Here is a 21,131-nt window from a genome sequence, read left to right as displayed (position 1 = left end):
CAGTGGAATTTAGTGCAGTCGGGGCACAGTCTGCAGATTGTTGCGTAGGGACTTGGTTTGGGGGCACCTTGACTGAGCTCATTGAGGTGAGGTCACCGGGTCAGGGGTCACTTGTTTTTTCCGAGTCCCCTCCCCACCCCCACTGCTGCCCAGCCCTCTGGCATCACTGGGACTTCCTCCCAGGAAGAACTCGGGGGTGTTGAGGTCCGGCCGCCGCAGCAGCAGGTAGCACTTAGGCAGGTGGAAGGTGCCCAGGATGCCCAGCGCACAGAAGAGGATGGTGCCCATCTGCACAGCGGGCTGATGGGCTGCGTGCACATTGGCAAAGAGGGGGACGAAAGAGACCCAGGTGATGAAGTAGGCCAGCGTGGCGAAGGTCAGGCTGCGGGCCCCATTGTAGCAGCCGGGCCGGCTCTGCACCAGAAAGGTGCCCAGGAAGCAGAGGAAGGCCAGCGTGGCATTGGCGGCGTGCACTAGGCCGAAGCTGATCCAGGAGTGCATGCGGCAGTGCACCAGTGCCTCCGTGGGCAGCACTTGCCAGTCTGTCACCACCTCCGGCGGGAAAGCCACCAGGTACCAGGTGCAGAGGGTTGCTTCCGCCAGCATGGCAAGCAGCACTGCCAGCCAGGCCCGGCGCCCCCACAGGTGGCTGCGGAGCCCGTTGGCCCAGCTCAGCGGCAGCTCTGACTCCACAAAGATCTCAGCCGCCTTCAGGAAGAGTGTGCTCAGGCAGCCAGTGAGCGGGAGGTGGAGTAGTGGCTGCTGCGCCAGGCAGCGGGCGGGGCTGGGCTGGCCGGGAAACAGGAGGACGCTAAGGCAGACAAGGCCCAGGCAGACCAGGCCAAAGCAGGCCTGTGGCCCTCCTGAGGCCCGAACTAACGGGCTGTCCCAGTGCCAGAGGAAGAGTCCCAGGGCTGCCAGCACCAGGCCCAGAGCCAGGCCAAGCAGCAGAAGCAACCCCAGCACGGCCGGCTCCCCCCACGCCAGGAACCTGGGCCTCCGGGGGAAGCACTGGGTGCTCCGGTCCGGGGACCACTGGTCCTGGTCACACTTGCTGCAGAGGGCATCGTCTGAGGTGGGAGAGGAGAGAGGGGGTGCTGGGGGCCACTGGCTTCCCCTGGCCCTGCCCCTGCCACGGGCTCTGGCCTCAGATCCAGGCCTATGCCCCCGACCCTGCGGGGACCCGCCCTTACATGTGCCTCAGCGTGGGCAGGGCCCCTGGAGGGCTCACCTGGGTGGCGCTGGTAGCTGCCTGCCTTGCAGTCGGTACAGTCGTAGCAACAGGAGTGGAAGCCCTTCACGCGGCGCACCTGGCCCTCCTTGCACTGCCGCGAGCACTGGGATACAGGCTCCTGGCATGGGCCACGGGGCTCAGGCTCTGCACAGCCGGCCGCAGCTGCCCAAGCCCTGGGGGCCACCCCTGCTTCCCCAGGCAGGTCTGGCGCTCACCTGGTTTCCCTGCGTGTGCCAGCTCATCTGGGAGCGCCAGAGCTGCAGGCTGCCGTTGAAGGCGCCCACAGTGCGCAGTGTGGGCGTCCGGTCCCGCCACACCCACAGCTTCAGGTCATAATCCACATCCACGTTCCCACTGGTGTCAAACCTCAGGGTCAGGTTGCGCACGCGGAAGCTCAGGTTGTACATGTGCTCCAGGAGCTGGCGGCAGGGGGTGTTGGGCAGGGATGGTGGGGCGGGCGGATGGCCGCCACCAGCCAAGATGACACCCCGCCCCTGCTGTCCCTCCTCCCCAGGGCACTGGTGGCCTGGGGCATGTGTCGAGCTCCCATGCCCTCACCTGCCAGGGCCGCGCGGGCTCCCGCTCGGGGCAGCCTGAGGCGTCGCAGAGCAGCGTGTTGTGGAGCGCCTGAGCCACGCCGTACACGGCCGCATAGGCTGCAAAGGCCTGGTGGTGCAGCAGCCCGTTGGTCATGTTCTCCAGGGTGATGTGGTCACACTGGGGGCAGCGCGGCCCCACCACGTGGTCCTCCAAGCCCGGCCGTTCTGCGTCCAGCAAGGCGCAGTAGGCGGGGTCGGTGGCCAGGGCCAGGCGGGTCCGCACGTAGGACGGGAACTCGGGCAGCTGGGCACCCTGATGCAGGAAACCGAGCACGGTGCCCACCTGGTCCATGCCGGGCAGTGTCATTACCAGGTCCGAGGTCAGCCAGGCCTCGCTGGCCACCCACACCTTGGGCGCGAGCCTGGAGTGGATGCTGTAGCTGAAGAGGGCGCGGGCAGCGTGGGTGGAGGAGAACACCACCACCACCTGCACGCTGCTCTGGTTCACCTGGTGCAGCAGGCCCTGCACGGAGCCCAGCCGCGGGCCGCCGGCACGGGGCAGCGGCACCAGGCCCTCGTGTGCGATGCAGATGCCCTTGGCGTTGGCCAGGCTGGAGAAGAGGCTCAGGCCCTGCCGGCCGTACTCGTCCTCGCTGCCCACGGCGGCCACCCAGTTCCAGTGCAGCTCCCGCAGCAGCTCCACGATGGCCGCCGCCTGCACGCGGTCGCTGGGCACCGTGCGGAAGAAGGACGGGAACGTTTCGCGGTTGCTCAGCCGGTCTGTGCTGGCGCCATAGCTGACCTGCGGGCCGTGGGAGGCAGCTCCTGACGCGGGGGCTCCCCGGGGCGGGAGGAGGGGGGATGTGGGGCGGGGGCGCACCTGGGGCATGAGGAAGAAGCTGAAGAACTTGCCGGTGACCAGGGCGACCTCGGACGAGTGGGGCCCGATGACGGCCAGCACACGGGGCTGGTACTGCGTGTAATTGCAGTAGGCGCCGATGCTGCGGCTGCCGGCCTTGGCCATGAACACCAGGCTGGGCTTCATGGCGACCACGGGCTCCGAGCACGTGTCAAAGAGTTCGTAGCCCAGGCGCAGCCCGGGAATCAGGGCAGACCCGTTGTTGATCTCCTCCACGGCCATCATCACGGCCAGCGCCGAGAGCAGCCCCGGGGATGAGAACCTAGGGCCACAGTGGCTGCAGGCGGATGCCTCTTCCCCAGGCCTGACCTCCCACCCCCATCCCGGCCACTCTGCCCCCGCTCCCAGCCTCCCTACCTGGTGCACACGGTGGCGTTGGGCCGGATCCTGTCGACCAGCCTGGCATCCTCGGCTGAGCCCAGGGGGAAGAGCCCACCCAGCACATAGTCCCCTGGCAGGCTGAGCTGCCGGGACAGGCACAGTGGTGCCCCTGCCCTGACGCCCAGGACAGCCGCAAGGCCCAGGAGAGCCAGGCCTGGCATGGCAGGTGGCAGCTTCCAGCAGAGACGGCAAGTGGGCAAACCGACGGGGGCCCCAGATATGGGGAGTCGGGCCGGGGAGGGGCAGAGGATTTGTTTAGCAAAGCGCTTGCCCATCTTCACCTGCCAGCTTGGGGCCCAGGAGATGTCCTCCATCTCCTGAGCCCCACAGGTGTGCTCACGCTGGACTCCTATCTTGATGCCACCACTAGGCGCTCTGGCTGACAGTGACCCAGGTAGGCAGGCTCTGGGCAGCCACTGACCATGACCTTGCTACCTGCTGTGCCCAGGCCCCTGGCACCCAGCTATTCCTGGAGGGGGTCACCCCGGGCCCATCTTCCAGAGGGGCCTGGAGTCTCCAGCTGCCTGTGGACAGGCTTGGAGGTGCCAGTGCCCCAAGGGGTGGGCACAGAAGTGCCCTCTCCAGCCCTGGGGTGGAGCTGCCGATGACTGGGGTGGGGGGACCGCAGGGGGGGGCCCATCTGCAGGCCAGGGGCAGCCTGAGGGGGGTGTGCCACCTCCCTGCAGATCAGCCCGGAGCACAGTGGCTGCCTGGCCGGCCGGCCTGGCTTCCGCCCCGTGGCTGGGGTGGGGAGGGCCCGGAGGTGGAGGCCGGGGCCTCAGCCTGCCTGGGAACAGTGCACCTTGAGGGTGTGAGGCCTAGAAGCTTCGGGGGCCCGGTGGCTGGCCGTGCTCACACTGGCCTGGGCCCTCCCTGTGGGTACAGAGCTCACAGTCCCATCCCGAGGAGCGGGCATGCAAAAGAGGGAGGAAGTACTGCACCCAAATGGGCTGCCGCAGGCAGGTCAGCGCCAGGTGTGTGCAGGGAGCCCGAGGGCCAGGCCAGCAGCTGCTGCTTAGCCTCTGGGTGCCTGGGGACTGGGGGCCCCACTGACGCCGGCCACAGGCACCCAGAAGAAGAGCTGGGGGAGGGTAGCGACGCCCCGGGATGCGGCGTGTCCTGGCGGACCTTCACAGGGAGTGGTCTAGGGACCTGGTCTCTGCCTGCCCCTACCGCCCTGTGGGGAGCGCCCACTCGGCACGGCACCCACACCACACACACGCTACATGCACGCGCAGCGCCTGCACCCACACCCTCGTGTGCACACGTGCACATACGTGCAGCCCTTGCTCTCTGGCCTGGGGAAGCCCTGGCCTTGGCAGGCACCACACCAGGCTCTGGTCCCCGCAGGGCGTGGGGACTCTCGGAGGTGGCTTGTGCTGGGCCCTGCTGTTCAGTTCTGGCCTTTGGACAGCATGTGAGGGGACCCTGCCTGATGCGCACCCTCTTTCTGTCCAGGCCGCTGCCATGGTGCGAGCAGCCCCCTGTACTGGCCGCAGTCCAGGCAGACTTCCTTCTCTCTACAGGTCATGTAGCTGGCCTCAGACCTGCACTTCCAACCCAGCCACTTAAGCAACTCTGTGACTCAGTTTTCGCACCTGTAAAACGGGGATAATAACGCAGACCTTGCCGGGGGTGGGGGGGTCATGCTAAAGCTTGCAGAGACGGGCAGGACCCCAACCCTGGCTGGCGCGTGACTCAGGCCCCTGTGGTTGACACGGCCCTGACGGCCTGGCAGTGGGGGCCTGGCACACCCAATATCCCCATCCGGGACTGCAGTACCTGGTTCTGTAAGTGCAGTTTATTTATTCTGGAAAAGCCATCACCCGTATTACAGCTTCTAAGGGTCCCTGAAAGCTCACACTTACGTGCACTTGCTGCATGGTGGATACTGTCCCCTCGGCACCCGAGGTCCTTGGCTCACAGTGAAGAGGCAATGGGAGAGGACAGGCGCCCGAGCACTGGGTCATGGCTGGGCTGGGTGTGCACCTGCCAGCCGGTCACTGAGGCAAAGCCGCCCAGGCCCCTCTCCTGAGCTCCACGGGGACAAAGTAGTAGGGGGCAGGGAGGAAGGAACACAGCATCTCAGTGGACACTGGAGAGGCAGAGGCCAGCACTGGCCCAGAGCAGTCCTGGGCTCCTGGGACTCTCAGGCTGTGCTGTGCAGCCTCTGGGCTGCGGGGCGGTCGTGGCAAGGCAGGCCTTCCCTTGGGGCTTCAGGTCCTGCTGTCACAGCCAAGGACACGTGGGCCCCCGGCTAAGGAGGAGGCGAGGGGTGAGGAGAAAGCCTGCAGTGCTGACCCCTGCCCAGGTACTCTCTTCCTCTCCTGGGGCCAGCCAGCCAGTACAGAGGGGCCCAAGGCAGCCCAGCTGGGCAGACACTGCGTCCCAGGCCCCGTGACTTCCCCCGGGTCACAGACTCGCCCCCAGGTAGGGGCAGAGGTTTTCATGAACACTGATCCCGTCCCCACCCGGGAGAGGCCTGACTGGACATGGGGGTAACGTGGCTGAGGGTAAAGGAGAGATGCCCGGGCGGGGGAGCGGCTGGGTGTGCAGCAGATGGCCAGCACCTGCCTTCTCTGTTGAAGCCTGTCTGCGGCCTGCGTGCAGCGGCTGGAGGCACTGAGTGGCTCCTGACAGGCTCAGCTCACAGGGGGACCCAGAATGTTCCATGGTGGGACTGATGGGTCCTAGCTGTCCCCGCCCAGCTCTGGATCAGGGGAAGCCCACCCCACCCAGGCCCCCCAGCCCCTAGGGCAGGTCCAGCAGGGCGTGGTCAGCGTACAGCTTCTGGGAGATGTCATAGACGCGCTCGATGAAGGGCAGGGCCTCGCCCAGCATCTCCACGGCCTGCTCAGGGGACCCCACGTTCATGGTCTCCAGGAAGACCCTGCGTGTGGGCAGCACGCAGAAGGCCACGGTGACGGCCCGGCGGATGATCCAGGGGTGGTAGGAGGCCAGCGAGGCGTGGTAAGAGTCAGCGCAGAGCGTGGCGGTGCGTGCGTCCTCAGGGCTGGTGCGGATACCCTCCAGGAAGAGCTGCAGCCAGCGCAGGGCGCGGTGCAGCCGGAGCACCGTCCGGCAGCCTGAGTCGGGGTGGCGGGAGCGCCGGTCCAGGTCCACCAGCTGGTTGCCCACCTCGTAGGCCACCATGGCCTGCAGGGTGCTGTAGTGCTCGCGCTGCGGGCCACCGCGCAGCTGCTCCATGATCTGCAGCTTCGCCAGCACATCCTTGGAGATGAATGAGAAGACGGTGCCCAGGCTGTTCAGGAACCTAGGCGAGGGAAACAGGCGCTCAGTCTGGGCTGACGGGGAGACCGCCCTCCGCCTTCTGGGCTGAGAGTGAGGGCAGCCGGCCGGCACCGGGCGCGCAGGTGCCTACGAGTGCCGGCAGGATGCAGGTGGCGTGAGTGGGACGTGTGGCCGGGAGAGCCCCTCGCACGCACCTGACCAGCCCCCTCCAGCTGGCGAGGTAGTGATCCAGTAGCACCTCCTCCTTCTCGTTGAGACACTGCTTGAAACTGACCAGGACAACTTTCAGATTAAATTCTGACTCCAAGTCATCCATTTCAACAGGAGCTGAAACACACAGGGAGTCAGGTGTGGGCTGTCTCTTGGTGAGGAGGCTCGCTCTTCACGTCATTATTTCGGGGAGGGAAGGCAGGGGCAGTTGGAAAGGAACAGCTGGGATCCTGCTGCTCCCCAGTGAAGGCCCATGATCACCCCCATCCCCAGGTCAGCCCCTCTGCCCCAGGAGCCCACCTTGCTCTGCTCGGGCCGCATGCGTGCAGACACAGGGGCCTGGCCCAGCCGGGCCCCTGGCCAGGCACACGGTTCTCAGCATGGCCCCCCGTCACTCAGGCTTGTCAAACCACTGCCACATGTCACTTGCGGGAGGCATCTTTGTTCAGGTTTTCTTGCTTGTTTACAGTGTGTCTCTCTCAAGTGTGTTCTTACTAATTGGAGAAGTATTTGCTTAGTCCCCACCCAGAGCCAGGCACCCAGTCCGGTGCACTGGGAGTGAGACTGACAGCCCGGCCCCGCTGGGGTGACATCCTAGTGGCAGCTGTGTGTGTGTGTGTGAATAACAAAGACAGGAAGTCCAGCAGAGTAGGTGAAAGGATGAGCCCTGGGGTGTGGGGCGGGGGACGGGACAGAGGGCTGAGGCGGGAGAACCACCACGCCCTTTCTCACTTGACGCCGCACCCCCACACCCAGAGCAAAGGCTGCGGGGTCACTCCTACTGTAACTGTAGGCACCCCACACAGAAGGGCAGCTGGGCCACAGGTGTTCCCACACTCTCAAGACAGCCGCAGGCCCTCCCCCAGCCCCAGGGAGTCCAGCAGTGCCCCGGGCCAGAGGCCTGCCCTGGATTCTGCTGGCATTCACATAGTCACTCCACAAGCACCCAAGTGCCCAAGCGTTAGTGGGTACTGCTGGGCACCCCCGCCCCCGCCGGGGTGCCCAGGGCCTGCGCTGCAGCGTGGCTCTGACAGGCTCTGGCGACTCACCCGTGTCTCACCTCATGTCCAGGACAAGCTCTCAGCCCTTTGCGAATGGGGGTCCTGTGCTCTTGGTGCTGGGAGCCCTATGGGAGCCCAGCCGGGAGAGCACAGCCGGGTGCCTGGGCAGGCTCTGCCGTCCACTCCTTGGGCAAATCATGCACTGTCCTAAGATCCCATCCTACATCTTTGGGGAAAACGGGCCGGCACACCTGGCCCTGCCCACCGCCCGGGCTGCTGGGAGCATCTGATGGGGCCCAGTGGGTGCTGAGCCCTGCAGGCCCCACGGCTCGGTGGCATGCCTGGCACGGGGTGGAGTGCCCAGAGATGAGCTCACCCTGCCTTCAGGTGTGGGGGACAGCTGTCCCTGGCCTCAGGAAGACAACACTCTGGAGACTTCCAGAACACTCCTCCCCTCTCTCAGGGCCTCAGGTCTCTGTCCACCAAGCAGATGGCCTCTGAGGCCCTCAGGGCTACCTTCCTGGTCACCAGACATCCTGTGGGCCTGGCCTTCCCGCCCAGAACCTGAGCCAGCAGCCTTCCAGAGCTTGGAAACAACAGGAAGGGCAGTGGCGGCACGGCCGGCGACGGGCAGCCTGCCAGCTCTGGGAAGGTGATACAGGGCAGCCCACGGCCCCAAGGTAAGGGCTCGTCCTGAGGCCGGCCTGCGCACCGGAGCCCTGGGGCCGACAGCAAGTTGAAGGCACCCAGGAAAAGGGGGCAACCCTCCGGCACCGCAGGCCCAGCGGGTGGGAGCGGGGCCCTGTCCCGGAAGTCCTGCAAGTCTCGCCTGCGAAGGGGGCTCCAGGTGGCGCCGGGCTGGGAGCCGGGGCTCGGGTGGGGTGGGACCTCGGTCCTGGGCGGGCTCTGCTCCAGCTGAGGCCCAGGGATAGGACAGAGGCCTGGGGTCCGGGCCGGCGCGGGAGCCGAGTCCTCGGGGGACCCCCCTCCCTCCCCCCGCCCGGGGGCCCGCGCCGGCCCCTCGGCCAGGCCCAGGCCCAGGCCCAGGCCCGCCCGCCCGGTTCGGCTGGGCTGGGCTTCCCCGCCGGTCCCCGCTCACCTGCGCAGCCGCCGCTCACCTGTGCCGCGGCGGGCGCCCCAGAGCCCGCGGCCCCGCCCCCGGCCCCCGCCCCGCCGTCCGGGATTGGCTACCGGCCGTCCAATCAGAACGCCCGACACGCCGGCCCGCGTTTCCGTCGGCGCGCCGGAAGCGGGCGCCGTTGGGGCCGCGCCCGCGCAGTGCGTCGCCGCTGCGAGTCGGGCGCGCGTGGCGGGGTCCGGGGCGCGGTCTCGCGGGGCACGCCCGGCAGGATGCCGGAGATCAGGGTCACGCCCCTGGGTGAGTGCGGCGCGCGAGGAGCGCCCGAGAAAGGCCGGTGGGAGGCCCGGGGGCCCCCGGACGCGTCGTGCTCGCCGCGCGGCCCTGCCCGGCGCCGGGGCTCGGGCGCCCGCCTCCCGCCCCGCGTGCCGGCCGCTCCCCGCCCGCGGCCCCGCTTCGCCCTCGGCGGTGCGCGCCGGCTCTGCCCCGGTGTTACGTGACCGCCGCAGCCTTAGGAAAACGAAGAGCAAACCCCCGCCGCTCCGCTTTCTGCGCAAGGCGTGAGCGCGCAGCGGAAAGGCCCGGGAAGAGCCGGGGTCCGCGTGCACGCGGCCGTGCGCTGGCGGCATCCTCTCGTAAGGATGTCCCCCGCAGCTCCACATCCTCCCTTCTGTGGTGAGCTCTTCTCGGGAGAGCCCGCCCAGCCCCCAGCGTGGACACTGAGCTGTTGACAGCTGCAGTGAGCATCCCTGCCCCGGCCTGCTGGGTCACAGCGCGTATCCCACGCCACCACAGATGTGGTCACCCCCATAGCCTCCCCTGGCTGTTGGCCCAGGGTCCCCTCTGGCTGCTTCAGCCCCACCCTCTCCCCGAGCCTGTTTCCTCTCCAGGGGCCTCTGCGGGATCCTCCTTCCAGCCTGATCCTTTCCCACGTGACCCCTTTTTCACCGCTCATTCTTGAACAATCCTGTCTTTTTATTGCTTCTTTTACCCCAAATCTGCACCTGGATATGCCCCCAAGGTCATTCAGCCACAGCACCCTCAGAGCAGAACTGCTGCTTCACCGGCTGCCTTTGCCAGTCTCTGCCTCAGAGTGGCACCCTTCGTCTCTCCCACCACAGGGCCTTTGCACAGCTGCTCCCTCATCTCGGCTGTGCCTCTCCACCCTGCTGGGAATTCATCCTCTCAGGGAGGACGCGCCTGTCTCGGTCTGGGAGTTTGTGTCCCCTTCCCTGCCTTAGTTTTCTCTGAGGTGTTGGTCTCCCCCCTACACAAGCCTATCTGGGTGGTTATTGTCCGTGTCCTCACCCTGGAACCTGAGCTCCCTGTGGGCATGCACGTGTCTCCTTTGTTTTCTCCCCACCCTCCTTTGTGTCCTGTGCTCTGTTCCCACCTCTCCTGCCCAGTTCGGGCCACTGTCTTTGCTCCCCGGGATTTTTGTGGGTGGTCCTGTTGGGAGCAGGCGGCCAGTGCCTTGGAGCTGAGCTCCAGAGTCGGGAGAACTGTCCTTGGCCCCGTGCTTACGAGTCCTGTGCTGTAAGCTGACCTCATGACTTCTGGAACTTCACATCCTTGTCTGTAAAAAGGGGCGGCCCTTCTTCCTCCCACAGATCTCTGCAGTGCGTCTGAGCTTGGCACGGCTTGAGGCCCGGGGTGCAGCAGGAAGCAGGCTGAGACTCTGTCCTCAGGGAGCTCACGTCCTGCTGCGGGGAGCGGCCTGTGAGAGACCTTGAGGCCGCTGTCTGTGACTAGGCTGCCTGAGGCACACAGGTCAAGCTCATGGCTGCTTTCACCTGCCGTTGTCATGTGTGACTGAAGCTTCTTGAGGATCAGCTGTGGCCCGCTTTGGGTGGTGGCCTGGTCACTCTGGTCTATGTGGTGCTAACAAAAGGTTTAGAAGGTTCCTTGCAGAGGGAGGCTTGTAGGATCCAAGATGAAAAACAGGTCGTTTGCTGTTATCAGGTCTTGTAAGGCTGTGTGTCTTTCCTTCTGGGCCCCCAGACTCTAGAGGAGGTGAGAGATGGCCATACGAGGTGGCTGGGATATGCCCCACTGGGCCTGGAGCATCTGGGCAGGGCTTGAAGGTCAGGACCGTGGGTGGAACTCCATCCAGGTTAGGGTCTGGGCTGGGGTACCCTGGGGGGGCCCCCCGCGGTGGGACATCTGTACTGTGGCTCCTCTAGTTGATCATTGCTGAACAGCTTGGGCCATGTTTCCCTGTGGCTGGGCTAAAGCCACGTGGCATCCTCTGCAGTGGCACCACCACAGCTCAGATGTGGCCCCAGCTAAAGTTTTGTTTTTTGGGTTTTTTTTAATTAATTAACTTGTTTGTTTATTGGCTGCGTTGGGTCTTTGTTGCTGCATGCGGGCTTTCTCTAGTTGTGGCAAGCGGGGGCTACTCTTCATTGTGGTGCATGGCCTTCTCATTCTGGTGGCTTCTCTTGTTGTGGAGCACGGGCTCTAGGCGTGCAGGCTCAACGGTTGTGGCTCAAGGGCTCTAGAGCGCAGGCTCAGTAGCTGTGGCGCATGGGCTTAGCTGCTCCACAGCTTGTGGGATCTTCCCAGACCAGGGATCGAACCCGTGTCCCCTGCATTGGCAGGCGGATTCTTAACAACTGCGCCACCAAGGAAGCCCCGCAGCTAAGTTTTGAGAGGGGTGGTGAGGCCCCAAGGAGCCCTGGCTTACCTCTGTTGGGCACTGAGGCCACGGTCCAGCACCCGTTACTCAGCTCCTGGCCCCGAGGGTGTGAGTCAGCCACAGCAGGGGTGGGGGGCTGCTTCGAGAGGTGAGTGGCAGGGCCTGAGGCTGGAGGTGCGGGGGGGAAGGGCCCTAGGTGGCCTGGGCGCCTTGACTTCTCCCTGTGTATTTCCTTTGCCCATGTGCGGAAGTGGCGATGCTTCTCACCTCACCCGTCGTCCACACAGCAGCTGTGGAGGGTTCTGCAGGGCCAGGGGCCCAGAGTGTCCTGTAGGGGTCTGAAGCAGATGGCTGGGCCTTGGCCTTGGGGCCGGGGCCATCCTGGAGGGGGCAGTGGAGCCGAGGGAGGCGTGGCAGCACCTCTCACCTGTCCTCCCGTTCAGGGGCTGGCCAGGATGTGGGCCGAAGCTGCATCCTGGTCTCCATCGCGGGCAAGAATGTCATGCTGGACTGCGGGATGCACATGGGCTTCAGTGACGACGTGAGTCCCACGGGCGGGCGGCTGCCACCCCGCCAGCGCCTGGGCACTGCCAGCGGTGGACCCAGGCCTCAGAGGCTCAGGCCCCGACTCCCAGAGTGGGGACAGAGGGGCAGGTGGGCGTGGCAGGAGGGCAGCCCCCACCGTCACTTGACAGGTGGGGCGCTTGCGCGGGGGGCCGGTCTGTACCAGATCGGGGCTCCCGGCTCAGGTACTGGCTCGGCAGCCTGACCGCCTCCCTGTGCGCTCAGAGGCTCTGAGCGGTCGGTGGTCTCAGCGGGCCTGCGGGGTGGGGGTGCAGCTGCACCTTGCGCTCCGGGGGCCGTCCCCACAGCCCTGGCTGCCCCCGCGCCACCTGAGCTCCGGGCGGCATCCTGACGCTTCCCCTCCCCCCGCAGAGGCGCTTCCCCGACTTTTCCTACATCACCCGCGGCGGCCGGCTGACCGACTTCCTGGACTGTGTGATCATCAGGTGGGCAGCTTCCCCGCCCCCAGGAGCTGACCACCCACCCAAGGGGCGGCTCGGATATGTGTCCCTGGCCCTTCCTGTCCGTTCCTGGAGCTCAAGGCTGAGCCCGGGGTCGCTGCTTGCTGGTCGTCGCTAGACGCACAGGCGCCGAGTCCCGGGACCACAGCCGTCTGCCCCCTTCGCTGCGTCTCCCTCCGCATCGCTTGGCGTGGGGTCTGATGCCAGCGAGCGGGACCGAGGGAACGGCTGCCCCGGGGGCGGGGCGGGGGAGGGGGGCGGGGGGCCATGCCGGCTGACGCGCGCTGCGTCCCCAGCCACTTCCACCTGGACCACTGCGGGGCGCTCCCTTACTTCAGCGAGATGGTGGGCTACGACGGGCCCATCTACATGACCCAGCCCACCCAGGCCATCTGCCCCATCCTGCTGGAGGACTACCGCAAGATCGCCGTGGACAAGAAGGGCGAGGCCAATTTCTTCACGTCCCAGATGATCAAGGACTGCATGAAGAAGGTGGTGGCCGTCCACCTCCACCAGACAGTGCAGGTCTGCCCCCTCCCCCCCCCAGCTGCTGGCCTGGGGGCCTCCTGGAGGCCGAGGGCGAGCTCGGGGTCTGCGCTGCTCCCCGTCCCTGCCCGAGTGCACTGAGGAGGCCGGGAAGGGGTGCCTGTGCACCTGAGGGCCCGGGGAGCGGGCAGGCTGGGCGGCCCGGAGCCCGGCGTGTGGGCTGCAGCTCCGTGGCGGCTGCGCGCGCGTCAGCGAGGAGGTGAAGGGTTTTAGGCAGGCAGGTGACATCAAATATGGTAAAATTTACCCCAGGGATTGCGGATGTGTCTGTTTCTCCTCAGAGTCTAGGTGTTGCTTGTTGTTATGTGTCTAAGATTTGGGGTCATCTTTTCTTTCTGGTTGAACCTTTTGTCAAGGTGAGGTCGTGCATTTATTCCCAGTAACGCTCTCACCTTCGCGGCTGCCTTCCTGGCGAGCAGCTCATCGTTCCCCTCCCGCACCTTTGGTTAGTGTTTGCCGGGCGCACCCTTCCTTGTCCTCTCAGCCTTTCTGCGTCATACCTTACGCGGTGTGGGCTTAACCCAGTCTGATAGCTGTCCTGTAGCTGGAGGGCTTGGCCCCCACGTGTGATGATTCGGGATTTAGCTGTACCCGCCTACCCTCTGCTTCCTATTTGTCCTGCCTCTTCTATGTCTTATTTCCTTTGTTGTCTTTTTCTGGATTGGATTTTAAAAACTCTATTTTTCTTCTTATGTGATAATTATATATTCTTTGGCGGTTCTTTTATTAGTAGAGATTACAGAACACATCCGTGACAACACAGCTCTCAGGTACTTGGGACTGTTGCCTCTTTCTTTCTTGGACCGTGCGAGAGTCTCAGAACACCTTACATGCATTGACCCCTTCCCTGACTCACCGGCTCCCGTTTCCATGTATTTTAATTTATTTATTTTTATTTTATTGGCTGTGTTCGGTCTTCATTGCTGCACACGGGCTTTCTGTAGTTGCTGAGAGTGGGGGCTGCTCTTCGTTGTGGTGCGTGGGCTTCTCATTGCGGTGGCCTCTCTTGTTGTAGAGCATGGGCTCTAGGCGCGTGGGCTTCAGTAGTTGCGGCACATGGGCTCAATAGTTGTGGCTCACGGGCTCTAGAGCACAGGCTCAATTGTTGTGGCCCACGGGCTTAGTTGCTCCGCAGCACGTGGGATCTTCCTGGGGCAGGGATCGAACCCGTGTCCCCTGCATTGGCAGGTGGATTCTTACCCACTGCGCCACCTAGGAAGTCCCTCACCTCTGATGCCGGTAGAGTCAGGATTGCCAGGCGCCGTCTCTGGTTACCCTTCCCGCTGTTCTGTCTTCTTCCGTGTTCTCACTCTGGGATGAAGAACGCCAGTGGGATCTGCTGGTGATGAGTGCTCTCGACTTCTATTTGTCTTCAAATGTTAAAGACTTTTCCTCTCAGGTTCAGAATTCTGGGGCAGCAGTTACTGTCTGTACTTTGAACTGTGTCTTCCCTTCTGCTGTTTGGAAGAGAATCTTTTCTCTGGCTGCTCACGGGATTATGTCCTTTCCTGTGGACTTGGGCGGGTGTGCTGTGCTGGCCCCACCTATCCTCTTCCAGTTGCGTCTGCTCAGGTGTGAGGCCTCCGGGTCTGTCCACTGCTCTCTCCTGGCCAGATGTAGGCCTTTCTTCTCCAGACCCTTCTTGTCCTTGTCTGTTTGTGCTTCGTGCCGGATAGCTCTTTAGATGTTTTAGCTCATTAATGCTCTGTTTGTTATGTGCAATGTGTTGTTAACTTTATCCCTTGAGTTCTTTTTTTTTTTTAGTTGAGATGTGATTGATTTACAATCTTACATGTTATGGGTGTGCTGCGTAGTGACTCACAGGTCTTGCAGGCTAGACTCTATTTGTAGTTAGAGTAAGAGATACTGGCTGCGTTCCCCGTCTTGTACAGTATATCCTCGTAGCTTGTTTTGTGTGTCACAGCTTGTACCTCTTAATCCTCCCCCCTTTCTCGCCTTTCCTCTCTTCCCTCTCCCCACTAGTCGTTTGTTCTCTACGTCTGTGAATCGGTTTCCTTTTTGTTATACTCACTAGCTTGTTGTATTTTTTAGGTTTCACATATGAGTGATGTCATACAGTATCTGTCTTTCTGTCTGACTTATTTCATGTAGCATAATACTCTCCAAGTCCATCCATGTTGCTGTAAATGGCAAAATTTCATTTTTTTAATGGCTGGCTAGTATCCCATTGTATAGATGTACCACGTCTTCTTTATCCATTCACTTGTCAGTGGGCATTTAGGTTGCTTCTGTGTTTTGGCTATTGTAGACAGTGGTGCAGTGAACACTGGGGTGCATTTATCTTATCGAATTATGGTTTTCTCTGGGTATATGCCCAGGAATGGGGCTGCAGGATCATATGTTAACTCTATTTTTAGTTTTTTGAGGAACCTCCATACTGTTCATAGTGGCTGCCTCATTTCACATTCCCACCGACACTGTAAGAGGGCTCCCTTTTCTCCACACCCTCTCTAGCTTTTCTCACTTGTAGGCTTTCGGATGACGGCCCTTCTGACCAGCAGGAGGTGCTGCCTCACCATAGTTGTGCTTTGCATCTCTGTATTAATTAGCGATGCTGGGCGTCCTTTCATGTGCCTCTTGGTCCTCTGTACATCCTCTTTGGAGAAATGTCTATTTAGATCTTCCTCCCATTTTTTGATTGGTTTTTTTTGATATTGAGCTGCATGAGCTGTTTGTATATTTTGGAGATTAATACCTTGTCAGTTGCTTCATTTGCAAATGTTTTCTCCCATTCTGTAGGTTGTCTTTTTGTTTTGTCTGTGGTTTCCTTTGCTGTGCAGAAGCTTTTAAGTTTAATTTGGTCCCATTTGTTTATTTTTGTTTTTATTTCCATTACTCTAGGAGGTGGATCCAAAAAAATATTGCTGCTATTTATGTCAGAGTGTTCTGCCTATGTTTTCCTCTAGGAGTTTTCTAGTATCCACTCTTAACATTTAGGGCTTTAATCCATTTTGAGTTTATTTTTGTGTATGGCATTAGAGAATGTCCTAATTTCATTCTTTTACATGGAGCTGTCCAGTTTTCCCAGCACAATTTATTGAAGAGACTGTCTTTTCTCTATTATATATTCTTGCCTCCTCTGTCATAGATTAATTGACCATAGGTGCGTGGGTTTATTTCTGGGCTTTCTGTCCTGTACCATTGATCTATGTGTCTGTTTTTGTGCCAGTACCATACTGTCTTGGTTATTGTAGCTTTGTAGTATAGTTTGAAGTCAGGGAACCTGATTGCTCCAGCTCTGTTTTTCTTTACCATGCAATTTTTTAAAATTAATTGGCTGTGTTGGGTCTTTGTTGCTGCACATGGGCTTTCTCTAGTGAGCAGGGGCTGCTCTTTGTTGTGGTGCACAGGCTTCTCATTACAGCTTCTCTTGTTGCAGAGCATGGACTCTAGGTGCATGGGCTTCAGTAGTTGGGCCACATGGGCTCAGTAGTTGTGGCTCGCAGGCTCTAGAGCACAGGCTTTAGTTGTGGTGCATGGGCTTAGTTGCTCAGTGGCATGTGGGATCTTCCCAGACCAGGAATCGGACTGTGTCCCCTGCATTGGCAGGCGGAGTCTTAACCATGCGCCACCAGGGAAGTCCCTACCATGCAGTTTTGAGGACTGTAGCTTTGTAGTGTAAAGTCAGGGAGCCTGATTCCTTCAGTTCTGTGCCTTTCAGGATTATTGTGGCTATTGAGAGTCTTATGTGTTTCCACACAAATTTTAAAATTATTTGTTCTAGTTCTGTGAAAAATGTCACTGGAATTTTGGTAGGGATTACCCTGAATATGTAAATTGCCTGGGGTAGTATGGCTCTTCCGAATTCTATTTATTTATTCATTCCTTCCTCCCCTCCCTTCCCCTCCCTTCCCCCTCTTTCTTTTTGCATTGGGTCTTCGTTGCTGCACACGGGCTTCCTCTAGTTGCTGAGAGCGGGGGCTACTCTTCATTGTGGTGCGTGGGCTTCTCATTGCAGTGGCTTCTCTTTTTGTGGAGCACAGGCTCTAGGCACGTGGACTCAGCAGTTGTGGCTCGCGGGCTTAGTTGCTCTGTGGCATGTGGGATCTTCCCGAACCAGGGCTTGAACCCGTGTCTCCCGCATTGGCAGGCAGATTCTTAACCACTGCATCACCAGGGAAGCCCTTGAATTCTTAATTTGGGTTATTATAGTTTCTGGTTTTAAAATTTCTACTGTTTTTAATAGTTTCTAGGTTTTGCCAACATTCTTAATTCTTTTTGTCTCTGAATATTTTAATCACAGTCCTTTTAAAGCCTGTGTCTGAAAACTCCAGGCATCCTGAGTGTGCTTCTCTAGACTGTTGTTCTCTTGTTTCCATCCCTGTTGTCTCATTTCTTGTGTCTGGTTGTTTCTGACTGAGAACTGGACGTCATGTATGAACACACAGGGATAACGTAAGGCTGAAATGATGTCGACTTACACCCACCGCCGCCCCAGGCTCCACCTCCTGCCCCTCTGCCCGGCACAGCCTGCAGCCCTGAGGTCAGCCCTCTTCTCTGTAGGTGGACGATGAGCTAGAAATCAAGGCTTACTACGCGGGCCACGTGCTGGGGGCGGCCATGTTCCAGATTAAAGTGGGCTCAGAGTCTGTGGTCTACACGGTCAGTGGAAGCACTCGGGGCACAGGAAGGGCCGCCTGCCTGGGGAGAGGGAGGAGGCACCCTCCTCATTGCCACATTCTTTGCCAGGGGGATTATAACATGACCCCGGACCGGCATTTGGGGTAAGTAGGCCAGCGTGTTTGTTTCATCCAGTGGGTGGGGGGAGGCCTCCCAGGGATGCAGGGACCCATGAGGGTGTGCTGGGTTCCTGAGCGGTCTGCATGGCACCGTCCCTGGGTGTCCTGTCTTCCCTCAAGGGCTGCCCGTGGCATTCAACGGCCTAGGCCTGTGCAGAGAGTGCAGAGAGGCAGGCTGCCTGCCAGAGGGTCCAGGAGGGCCGTGGCAGTGTACAGCCTCGCCGCCGTGTGGACTGTCCACCTCTGGCCACACCCACCTGTGTTCTAGAGCCGCCTGGATTGACAAATGCCGCCCCAACCTGCTCATCACAGAGTCCACATATGCCACCACCATCCGTGACTCCAAGCGCTGCCGGGAGCGAGACTTCCTGAAGAAGGTCCATGAGACCGTGGAGCGTGGTGGGAAGGTAGCTGGCGGGTGCCCCTGGCCACGCGGTGCAGGTCTTTTGGCTTCCGCGGCATGTGGGCAGGGGCGGGGTGCTGGGTGTTTTGGGAACAGAGGGAGGAAGGTTTGCTCAGCACTGGGGAGAAAAACACCCTTGGAAGACCCTTCAGCGGGGTCGCGTCTCAGATCCCAGCGAAGGGCTAGCCAGGGCGTCCACCGTGGGTACTCTGGGGCAGATTGTGGGGCTGCCCGCAGTCTGCACAGGCCTCCGGCCATCAGCCGCCACCAGGGCAGGTCTTCTGAGAAGGCCGCCTCAGGGAGCACCTGCCCACCGCTGCGCGCAGGTGTGGGCTCGAGGGGTGGGCAGCATGGCCGGGGGTCCTGACACTCCCCCCCCCCCGCAGGTGCTGATCCCCGTGTTTGCGCTGGGCCGCGCTCAGGAGCTCTGCATCCTGCTGGAGACCTTCTGGTAGGTGCGGTTGGGACAGTTTCTGGAGGCCCTGTCCTGCTGGCCGTGGGGTGGGAGAGGGTGAGGAGTGCCCTTCCTGGCACTGTGGGGGCCACAGGCCAGCCCTGCCCCAGCAGCCTCCCCGTCACGCCCCGTCCTGGCCACAGGGAGCGCATGGACCTGAAGGCCCCCATCTACTTCTCCACGGGCCTGACGGAGAAGGCGAACCACTACTACAAGCTCTTCATCCCCTGGACTAACCAGAAGATCCGGAAGACCTTCGTGCAGAGGAACATGTTTGAGTTCAAGCACATTAAGGCCTTTGACCGGGCGTTTGCTGACAGCCCGGGTCCCATGGTGCGGCCCAGTGTGGGTGGGGGCGGGCTCCCGCCAGGCTTGGCCCTGCCTACAGGTTGAGCTGGGGAGCGGGCGCCTCTGTGCTAGGAAGATGGGCGGTCAGGAGGCTCTAAGGGTGGGGGGCATCTCCTGCCCTGACTGTCCCCACACCTGCCCCAAAGGTCGTGTTTGCCACCCCGGGGATGCTGCATGCCGGCCAGTCCCTACAAATCTTCCGGAAGTGGGCAGGGAACGAGAAGAACATGGTGAGGGGTCTGGGCCCCAGGGCCGGCTCCCTGGAGGGATGGAAAGGTTGGGGGCAGGGGCTCCCCCTGGCTGGGGGCCATCACTGCTGTCCCGAGGAGGCGGCTCGGTGCCCTGGGGCCTGGTGTCTGACCCAGGCTCAGACTCTCACTGTGTCTTGGCTTGCCTGCACCAGGGAGGAACGCCCCCAACTTCCTGAACAGCCGTCATGGGGGTCAGGCTTGGGCGGGCTTGTGCTGAGTCCTCTGAGGCTGCCTGGGTCTGCAGTGGGGCCCGGAAAGGGGAGAGACCTCCACCAAGGGTTCGGGTTCAGGTGGGCAGAGGGGTGGGTGGGGGGACTATCCCCGGGGGAACCCCCATGTCAGAGGCAGGAGGTGCAGCGGAGCTGCCTGTCCATCCTTCCCTCCCGCAGGTCATCATGCCCGGCTACTGCGTCCAGGGCACTGTGGGCCACAAGATCCTGAGTGGGCAGCGCAAGCTGGAGATGGAGGGGCGACAGGTGGTGAGTCGCACCCTGCGCCTCCAGCTCACCCTCCGCCTCCAGCTCACCCTCCTCCACCAGCTCAGCCTCCTCCTCCAGCTCACCCTCTGCCTCCAGCTCACCCTCCTCCACCAGCTCACCCTCCTCCAGCTCTGGACCCCTCTTGGCTGGGTGGGGCCCTCGGGGCTGTCCCTGTGCTGACGGCTCGCGTGCTGTGACGCCGCAGCTGGAGGTCAAGATGCAGGTGGAGTACATGTCCTTCAGCGCCCACGCAGATGCCAAGGGCATCATGCAGCTGGTGGGCCAGGCAGAGCCAGAGAACGTGCTGTTGGTACACGGCGAGGCCAAGAAGATGGAGTTTCTGAAGCAGAAGATCGAGCAGGAATTCCGTATGCAGCCCAGCGAGGGCGGGCGTGGGCGATACAGAGGGGAGGCGGGCAGGGTCGGTGCTGGCGGGGCCGTCGCCTGGACTGAGGCGCTCTCTGCCCCCCGGCGCAGGGGTTAGCTGCTACATGCCGGCCAATGGTGAGACAGTGACGCTGCCCACGAGCCCCAGCATCCCCGTGGGCATCTCACTGGGGCTACTGAAGCGGGAGATGGCACAGGGTGAGCCGCAGGGCCTGCGGGGCGGGGGCGGGGCAGCTGCTGGGCAGGTGACCCCACGGATGGCTCTGGCCACTGCCCTTCCCCACAGGCCTGCTCCCTGATGCCAAGAAGCCCCGGCTCTTGCACGGCACCCTGATCATGAAGGACAGCGTGAGTGCTGTAGTCACCACGGGGTGGGGGCCGGCCCGCCCGCCATCCCTGACCTGCCCCTGCCCCACAGAACTTCCGGCTCGTGTCCTCAGAGCAGGCCCTCAAGGAGCTGGGCCTGGCCGAGCACCAGCTGCGCTTTACCTGCCGCGTGCACCTGCACGACACTCGCAAGGAGCAGGAGACAGCCGTGCGCGTGTACAGCCACCTGAAGAGGTAGGCGCTGCGGCCACCCTTTCTGGGCCTGGGGGGTGGGGCACCAGCGGGGGCGCCGGGCAGGGTCTCACTGTGACTCCCTGAAGCGTCCTCAAGGACCACTGCGTGCAGCACCTTCCTGATGGCTCCGTGACCGTGGAGTCCATCCTCATCCAGGCTGCTGCCCACTCAGAGGACCCCAGCACCAAGGTGCTGCTGGTCTCCTGGACCTACCAGGTAGGTGGTGGGACTGGTGGGGCCACCCCATCACCCTGGGCTGCTTGGGTGGGTGGCTCAGGGAGGACGGACCAACAGCCCCCTCCTGCTTGTGGCTGTAGGATGAGGAGCTGGGAAGCTACCTCACGTCTCTGCTCAAGAAAGGCCTGCCCCAGGCCAGCTGAGGCCCCGCAGCCCCGACTGTCTGGCCCTGGGTCTTCCCTGTGTCCTCGGGTGTGGAGCCCACCGCTGGCTGTGACCCTCATCTGTGCAGAGACCACAGTGCCACACACCTGCCCGAGTGGCTGCTTTTGGCCGAAGAAAGAAACGGACCTGGGGGGCTCTTAACCTTTTATTTCTACTCCTGGGCTCCCAGGAGGTGGGTGGAGGCTCCTGGGGTATTGATTTCTAGTAAAAACAACCACAGGCTGTCTGGGTGTCTCCTTTCCTGGTGCTCGCGCTTGTCTCCT

General features: G+C 62.0%; 3 protein-coding genes across 10 annotated transcripts; 1 reads left to right on the top strand and 2 right to left on the bottom strand.

The window, feature by feature from the left end:
- Positions 1–78: 78 nt before the first annotated feature.
- On the bottom strand, positions 79–4,604 carry TAS1R3 (taste 1 receptor member 3). Its single transcript, XM_057747984.1, has 7 exons — positions 4,517–4,604; positions 3,876–3,946; positions 2,654–3,049; positions 1,793–2,575; positions 1,450–1,653; positions 1,232–1,352; positions 79–1,070 (listed from the first exon to the last, which is right to left on the bottom strand). Exons 1-7 carry the CDS (start codon positions 4,602–4,604, stop codon positions 79–81), a joined length of 2,655 nt encoding a protein of 884 aa, XP_057603967.1.
- Positions 4,605–4,856: 252 nt separating this feature from the next.
- CPTP (ceramide-1-phosphate transfer protein) lies at positions 4,857–8,699 on the bottom strand. Of its 4 annotated transcripts, none has more exons than XM_057749744.1 (3): positions 8,636–8,699; positions 6,520–6,652; positions 4,857–6,347 (listed from the first exon to the last, which is right to left on the bottom strand). In XM_057749744.1, exons 2-3 carry the CDS (start codon positions 6,639–6,641, stop codon positions 5,825–5,827), a joined length of 645 nt encoding a protein of 214 aa, XP_057605727.1. In that variant the 5' UTR covers positions 6,642–6,652; positions 8,636–8,699; the 3' UTR covers positions 4,857–5,824. The 4 variants fall into 4 exon arrangements, with proteins under 4 accessions (XP_057605727.1, XP_057605711.1, XP_057605717.1 ...); XM_057749728.1 differs by lacking the exon at positions 8,636–8,699 and adding an exon at positions 7,585–8,628; XM_057749734.1 differs by lacking the exon at positions 8,636–8,699 and adding an exon at positions 7,596–8,628.
- INTS11 (integrator complex subunit 11) lies at positions 8,169–21,092 on the top strand. Of its 5 annotated transcripts, none has more exons than XM_057749639.1 (17): positions 8,169–8,216; positions 11,696–11,793; positions 12,189–12,262; positions 12,574–12,802; positions 17,348–17,446; positions 17,534–17,568; positions 17,852–17,990; positions 18,373–18,437; positions 18,584–18,773; positions 18,935–19,018; positions 19,429–19,518; positions 19,724–19,886; positions 19,996–20,103; positions 20,192–20,253; positions 20,324–20,466; positions 20,553–20,682; positions 20,784–21,092. In XM_057749639.1, exons 2-17 carry the CDS (start codon positions 11,755–11,757, stop codon positions 20,844–20,846), a joined length of 1,713 nt encoding a protein of 570 aa, XP_057605622.1. In that variant the 5' UTR covers positions 8,169–8,216; positions 11,696–11,754; the 3' UTR covers positions 20,847–21,092. The 5 variants fall into 5 exon arrangements, with proteins under 5 accessions (XP_057605622.1, XP_057605603.1, XP_057605613.1 ...); XM_057749620.1 differs by lacking the exon at positions 8,169–8,216 and adding an exon at positions 8,794–8,914; XM_057749630.1 differs by lacking the exon at positions 8,169–8,216 and adding an exon at positions 9,267–9,289 and having other exon boundaries at positions 17,852–17,960.
- The last annotated feature ends 39 nt before the right edge of the window (positions 21,093–21,131 follow it).

This window comes from Hippopotamus amphibius, chromosome 1 (assembly GCF_030028045.1).
Source record: "Hippopotamus amphibius kiboko isolate mHipAmp2 chromosome 1, mHipAmp2.hap2, whole genome shotgun sequence".
Taxonomy (NCBI): Eukaryota; Metazoa; Chordata; class Mammalia; order Artiodactyla; family Hippopotamidae; genus Hippopotamus; species Hippopotamus amphibius.
This window is presented reverse-complemented; position numbering and strand designations above follow the sequence as displayed.

Excerpts from the sequence above, each read along its gene's own strand:
- TAS1R3 (XM_057747984.1), bottom strand. The coding sequence starts at position 4,604 with ATGACCTGTAGAGAGAAGGAAGTCTGCCTGGACTGCGGCCAGTACAGG. Across the intron at positions 1,353-1,449 it reads GGCACACGCAGGGAAACCAG|GAGCCTGTATCCCAGTGCTC; the intron begins GTGAGCGCCAGA and ends GGCCCATGCCAG. Across the intron at positions 1,071-1,231 it reads CAGCTACCAGCGCCACCCAG|ACGATGCCCTCTGCAGCAAG; the intron begins GTGAGCCCTCCA and ends CTCCCACCTCAG.
- CPTP (XM_057749744.1), bottom strand. The coding sequence starts at position 6,641 with ATGGATGACTTGGAGTCAGAATTTAATCTGAAAGTTGTCCTGGTCAGT. Across the intron at positions 6,348-6,519 it reads AGCTGGAGGGGGCTGGTCAG|GTTCCTGAACAGCCTGGGCA; the intron begins GTGCGTGCGAGG and ends TCCCTCGCCTAG.
- INTS11 (XM_057749620.1), top strand. The coding sequence starts at position 8,887 with ATGCCGGAGATCAGGGTCACGCCCCTGG. Across the intron at positions 17,991-18,372 it reads CCGTGGAGCGTGGTGGGAAG|GTGCTGATCCCCGTGTTTGC; the intron begins GTAGCTGGCGGG and ends CCCCCCCCGCAG. Across the intron at positions 20,104-20,191 it reads GAAGCGGGAGATGGCACAGG|GCCTGCTCCCTGATGCCAAG; the intron begins GTGAGCCGCAGG and ends CCTTCCCCACAG.